Source organism: Quercus suber, unplaced genomic scaffold, assembly GCF_002906115.3.
Source record: "Quercus suber isolate HL8 unplaced genomic scaffold, Cork oak 2.0 scaffold_344, whole genome shotgun sequence".
NCBI classification, from domain to species: domain Eukaryota; kingdom Viridiplantae; phylum Streptophyta; class Magnoliopsida; order Fagales; family Fagaceae; genus Quercus; species Quercus suber.
Window position 1 is genome coordinate 538,579 of NW_027069796.1, and position 6,736 is coordinate 545,314.

The 6,736-nt window shown below is 34.2% G+C and overlaps 1 protein-coding gene across 1 annotated transcript; it reads right to left on the reverse strand.

Moving 5' to 3' along the window:
* Positions 1-1,464: 1,464 nt before the first annotated feature.
* LOC112010746 (MLP-like protein 31) lies at positions 1,465-2,678 on the reverse strand. Its single transcript, XM_024043099.2, has 2 exons — positions 2,492-2,678; positions 1,465-1,733 (listed from the first exon to the last, which is right to left on the reverse strand). Exons 1-2 carry the CDS (start codon positions 2,676-2,678, stop codon positions 1,465-1,467), a joined length of 456 nt encoding a protein of 151 aa, XP_023898867.2.
* Positions 2,679-6,736: the final 4,058 nt, after the last annotated feature.

Genomic DNA, 6,736 nt, shown 5'->3' on the forward strand with positions numbered 1-6,736 from the left:
ACAGAATCAGAGGTAACATTAAGAATAAAATGTACACAAGAAGGTAATAATGTAATATTGCACACGATACAAAAGAAAACTATAAGGTTAAATTTAATCAACTATCTTGTTGACTTTATTCTGTGCCAATTTGCTTGTATTTTATCACTTATAAACCTTGTATTTAGGTAGGATTCATGTAAGGGTAGTAAGTGAGAGAGTGTGTTGAAATGCTCAAGAAAGTTCAAGTATGTAGGGCTTCGCAGCTGGGACTCGCGGGTGACTTGTGATTGGCAAGCCGCCAAATTCAGCACACAAGTGAAGCGTGCGAGAAGATGAACAGTCGGTCCAGCTGGAGCACTACAGGACAAATAGTCTAGCCTGGCCGTTCTGTTAGCTCGCAGCTTGAACTTACGACTCAATTAAGTCGCGAGGCCAAGCCGCCAACCAGCTCTGTTTTGAAAATTTTAAGACCCCTTAAACCCATGAAATGTTTTGAAAATTCCTATCTCACCCTAGTATAAATACCCCTTAAACCTACGAAATGTAAAGAGTTTCTAGAGAGAATTTTAAGAGAGAAACCCTGGAGAAAAATAAGATTGATTCATCCACAATCTTCACCTAAGAGACTCTTCAAATTCCTCTACTCTCTTCCTCTCCATTGACACATCTTTGAGAGGTTCTTGACTAAATCATTTTCTCATCATACCCACGTCTATGAAAAGGTCTTTTGGTGCTAAGGGAAGCAGTTTGGAAGGAACCAATGATTATTGGTTGATGCTATGGTTTATAGGGGAATCCGGCAAACTAGAAAAGACAAAGATTCTGCGTAATCTCGTTGGAGCAAGAAGCTTGGAGGGTTTAGATACCTGGGTAGATTAGGCTTGGAGGGTCTATTGTTGTTCATGTATCCCAACTACATTTTCTAGTGGATTATTGACTGCTTAGAGGTTGGTGGAGAGGTTTTACACCGAGGGCTTTGGTTTCCTCTTCAATAACACATCGCCGTGTAGTCTTTGTGTTTGCATCTCTCTTCTCTTAGTCTTTACCATTTAATTTCTGTTGTGGATATGATTTTAATTGGTTTAGATTGTTTATCAATTCTGTTATAAGCTTGTTATCATTTTCCGCACATACATTATTTGATACAAAACTTGAATTGATAATTTGTTGTTTGGGAGTCTAAACGTTCATAATGTTTTCAACGCTATTTGAACTTTCAAATCTATGCAGACATATTTAGTGCGGTGCATATATTGGACAGGGCGAAGTCCCCCATGATATGATACCTAGCTATACATTACAACTTTACAAGCACTTCATAGTTCATTCTACCAAATGATAATTATTACTTTTGTGTAATTTCTTGAGAAGGAGAGCATTAATATTGTCCTAACGCAGAACACATGCATAAGCAAACCCACACAATGATAATTTCAAACACTCAATACTTCTCTGTAATACAAGAGAATGACAACTTTCATGCTATGCCTTAACAAGATGGGCCTCAACATCTTTAGTAACCTTTGCTGCGAGGTCCAGATATGCATCTGGAGCTGGGATTTTTTCATTCAACTTCTCGTACTCAATAATCCACTTCACCAAGCTGCCTTCATCCTTTGCACTTACTTGAACGCCACACTTCAAACTCTTGTAGTGCTTCATGACTTCTCCGTCCACAGTGTTATAAGTGATTGACTTGTTTTCTACGTCTATTGCTTCAACAGTCTCCTTTAGACTTAATGCATTCCCATCTATATGGTATCACATGAAAGTATGCTCATCATGTTATGGTGGATAAGTTTCACAATTTATAATTTCCACATCTCACACTAGTTTTTTATGAAGTGATATATCTTATATTAATTTTTCCTATCACATACTAAGCCTTTAGAAACAGTATATTAGTCCACTAAGAAACAGTTAATATACATATTAAATGAATTTACATGTCAAGTATCTCATAACTTAGTGGTATTACCTACTCCCTTTTAAAAGAAGATTTACATTATGAAGCTCCACCTCATTTTTATGTGATCTGTGCTTGTAATTTGAGTGAAGTTTCATGATAGCAAAAATCTATAATGATATTGTCATATAGCCAGAATTCATCTGAACTCTATTTTGCAAATATTCTGGAATAACCTCAAGATGTGTTACTAATTGTTAGACATAGGACTAAGAAAATGATGATATAATTAATACAGAGGATTTTCTGTATTAAAATTGGATGAAAGTACTGAATAAAAACCCTCTATAACACAAGAAATGTTCCACTTTTTGTCACACGAACTACAAGATGTCATGTATCTGAGATATATACATATACATAAAAGAGACATCTGGCCAATCACTATTGGCGAAAAAAAGATAGACAGGAGGAAAATTTATATTGTACCCACATAAATTTATATTCTATTAAACAATTTCTGCAACACAACCACAACTTCAGGAGGAAATTTTTTTGGGATAATTCATGGGTTAAGCCTTTATATATTATGCTTTCTCCTACCTAAGGTATAATTCCAGTGCTTGACAGAGCCCATGGTTTCCCAATCACCTTCATGTACCTGAACACCTTGTATTTTGTCAGAGGAGACATTTGGAATTAAGTGCATTTGGCTCCTAAAGATGTTGTAAAACTTATCAGCTGGTGCCTTGATCTCTATATCTGTCTCCAGCTTATATTTTAGAGCCATCTCCTTAGGATGCGTGTAATACTCAAGAATCCAATGAATGTTAACTACAAACAACCAAAGGCAGGTTTTCAAGAAAATGCTCTGCCCTTGATCTTAAATAGAAAATTTATGGGAAAAGAAAACAAATATATTATTTCACTTACCGACTCAGTTTCTTAATTCTTACAATGGCCAATTACTCAAATGACACATCAAAACTGAAGGGCCCCCGATAAATCTATATATATAATAATAAATCTCAATTTTGCACCATTTGTCCTAACCACAACTCAAAAAAAAAAAAAAAAAGTCTAATTAGATTATAAATTTGACTCTAATTTTGTGTCATGTATCTTATCTAAATTTTCTAATTTTTGTGCCTAAATAAATGATGCATTAATATTTAATACGGAAGCCAAGAAAACCACAATGATAATGCTTATTAGTCTAAGCAAGAACATCTTACCTGCACACTTTCATAGATATTATAAATTGAACTCCAATTTTGTGTCATGTATCTTATCTAAATTTTTTAATTTTTGTGCCCAAATAAATGATGCACTAACATTTAACACGGAAACTAAGAAAACCACAATGATAATACTCATTGGCCTAAGCAAGAACATCTCACCTGCACACTTTTATGGGTGATCTCAATAGAGTCTAGAACTCTTCTAATCCCACAACCAGAACCAAGGAGTCCAACGAGAAAGACTATAAAAGTAAAACATCATCTCCTCCTAATTCCATATCGTCATCTCATGTCTTCTTCTCTCTCAACCTCTACCAACTAGATCCACACACTGCCCTCTCCTCCTCTTTACGGATTTCTCAAAGCAAGGCCGGGTTCAAACACAATGTTCAATCTCACTCTTCCTTACTTCACACTCTCATATATTAGCGCTTCATTGGCGCCTCCAAGAAGATTTCAAGCTCAATGATCAGTTCTTATTTTTTAATAGTTTTTAGTGTGTCTAGATTAAGATTCTGTTAATTTGTTAAAAGTACCCCCGATAAATCTATATATATAATAATAAATCTCAATTTTGCACCATTTGTCCTAACCACAACTCAAAAAAAAAAAAAAAAAATCTAATTAGATTATAAATTTGACTCCAATTTTGTGTCATGTATCTTATCTAAATTTTCTAATTTTTGTGCCTAAATAAATGATGCATTAATATTTAACACGGAAGCCAAGAAAACCACAATGATAATGCTTATTAGTCTAAGCAAGAACATCTTACCTGCACACTTTCATAGAGATTATAAATTGAACTCCAATTTTGTGTCATGTATCTTATCTAAATTTTTTAATTTTTGTACCCAAATAAATGATGCACTAACATTTAACACGGAAACCAAGAAAACCACAATGATAATACTCATAGGCCTAAGCAAGAACATCTCACCTGCACACTTTTATGAGTGATCTCAATAGAGTCTAGAACTCTTCTAATCCCACAACCAGAACCAAGGAGTCCAACGAGAAAGACTATAAAAGTAAAACATCATCTCCTCCTAATTCCATATCGTCATCTCATGTCTTCTTCTCTCTCAACCTCTACCAACTAGATCCACACACTGCCCTCTCCTCCTCTTTACGGATTTCTCAAAGCAAGGCCGGGTTCAAACACAATGTTCAATCCCACTCTTCCTTACTTCACACTCTCATATATTAGCGCTTCATTGGCGCCTCCAAGAAGATTTCAAGCTCAATGATCAGTTCTTATTTTTTAATAGTTTTTAGTGTGTCTAGATTAAGATTCTGTTAATTTGTTAAAAGTAGACAAAAATATAATCATATATATTGATAGAAATTTAGACCCCTTAAACCAACCAGATTAACCTAGTTAATTAGCCAAGTGATTAACTTAGTCAATTTAAGTAATTCTAAGTTATCACAAACATACAATCATATCAAAAGTATAAAGCAGTGGAATAATAAATAACACAATGATATGATCACCTAGGAAACCACAAGGTAAAAACCTGGAGAGGATTTGACCTAGTTATCCTTAAGATAAACCTGAATCCACTATGCGAAAGAATCGAAGTTCATACAAAAGGACTTACAAGCTCCCCGCTTGACTTCCTAATGCTACCCACCAGTAGAACTTACTGACACGAACACGTGCAAGCTCCGAATCCACGAACTCCTTCTTTCTTGGACTTTTCAATCAAGTACAAGCACCCCCACTTGTGTATCTTTAAGTTCTTGAATCTGCAACTGAATGATCATCAAGGTTTTGATAATATCTCCACCTTGAAAACCCTAAGTTTTGTGTAAAGGAAAGCTCCTCAAAGATCTCACAAGAGATTTACACAAAACAGCAATATGAGCAACAACCTTAGAGAGGTTTGGGTACAAAATCCTAAAATACCAAAGAGGCACAAGAGGCACTCTAATCTCTCTAAAAAGCTCTGAAAACCCTAACTAGGGTTAGCTTATAATGTCCTTTAAATACTGAAAAAAACGGCTCGCGATTTGGGTTTCAAACGAATAAGTTATGGCCTTTTTACGTTTGCTGATTTTGCTGATAAGTGACTTTCGATCGATCGAGTCTAATTTCTGATCGATCGAACCAGGCCGAAAGTCATTAATACTTCTGCAGCCACTTGATTCCAACTTTACATAAAAGACCCAACTTTGAGCAAGTTTAAATAAGACTAAACAACCTATTTTGATAATGGTTTGCCAACAATACAAATTAGAGTTCTAAATACATAAAATCCTAAATCTTTAGAACCTAACAAACTCCCCCTTTAGCAATCCGTGATAAAACACAAATACTAAGCTCAAAGTTTACAATTAAAAAGCCATTTACAAGAATAATGCTCATAACAACAAATATAACCTAACTATTATCTATCAGTTGCAAGTATAAACAGTAGCTTAATTGAATCAACTTGTATATTTCCTGAAACACTAAACAAAACACATAAATGCATGTGTGACAGAAAAGCAGTAAATCAACAAATATGCAAACTAACTCTCCCCCTAAGTTAGATACATGAAAAACAAGGTTAACTCCCCCTAAACATAACATTCTTGTATTTTCCACACATATTCCCACATTTCAAATAAATCTCCCCATTTTTGTTACGTATTGACAAAGACTACCTAATCAGAAGGTAGACAGAAAATATACACAATAGAGTAAGAGAAAATAGAGACAACTCCCCCTAAGAAGAGCAACAACTCCACCTAAGAACCGCAAAGGTTAAAAAAAATTTCTCCCCCTATAAAAATAGGAAAAACAAAACAAGTTTTGGGAAAAATAGTTTGGGGAAAAACAAAGGGGGGTGGGGATAAATAAAAAGACACAAACCAAGTTTTGAAAAAAAAAAAAAACTAAGTTGAGGATACACATGAAAAAAAATATTCTCTCTTTCAATAAAATGCAAACATAGCACTATATGACCCATAAACAGTTGCATGAGTAGAGAAAATATTTGCAAATTGATTATCCATCATATCTTTTAAGAAAAAAATTTCTGCAGTTCACACATAAGAAATAGCATATACTAGAATGTACAAAACTCAAAAATTAATCAATAAATTTTTAAATCAAGTTGAGTACCTAATTTAGCAAAGTGTATGCATGCTATGTGTGAAAACAATGAGATATATGACCTCAAAACTACAAGATAGATACAAAAATCAATGTAATGCATGTGAATCCTAAACACAAATGATGCATGAAAAAAAATTTGGTCAAAAACATAGAAACTGAAAATTTTTCAGTTTCGATCGATCGAGAATCGATCGAACATCAATCGAGTCAGGCAGACTCAAACCAAAAATTTAATCGCAATTTCGATTGATCGAAAAACAAGTTCGATCATCGAAAGTCTAGCAAAATCAGATTTTTGAAAATAGAGCATTTTAATGCAGAAACTCCTCAAAGCACATTGTTTTATAAAAAAATGCATGAGTATGAGACGAAAAGTTTTTCAAAAAATACTTGAATTCAACCCAGATCTTCCAAAATCAAGATTTTCAATCAATTTGTCCTCAAAGGCAAACATTTAAACACATTTTGCATTAAAATCAAGGAACTTTTAATTTTGGATGG

Bases quoted from the DNA above. Each gene is read 5' to 3' on its own strand.
- LOC112010746 (XM_024043099.2), bottom strand. From the start codon at position 2,678: ATGGCTCTAAAATATAAGCTGGAGACAGATATAGAGATCAAGGCACCA. The intron at 1,734-2,491 runs GTAGGAGAAAGC...GATACCATATAG, and splicing joins GCACTGGAATTATACCTTAG to ATGGGAATGCATTAAGTCTA.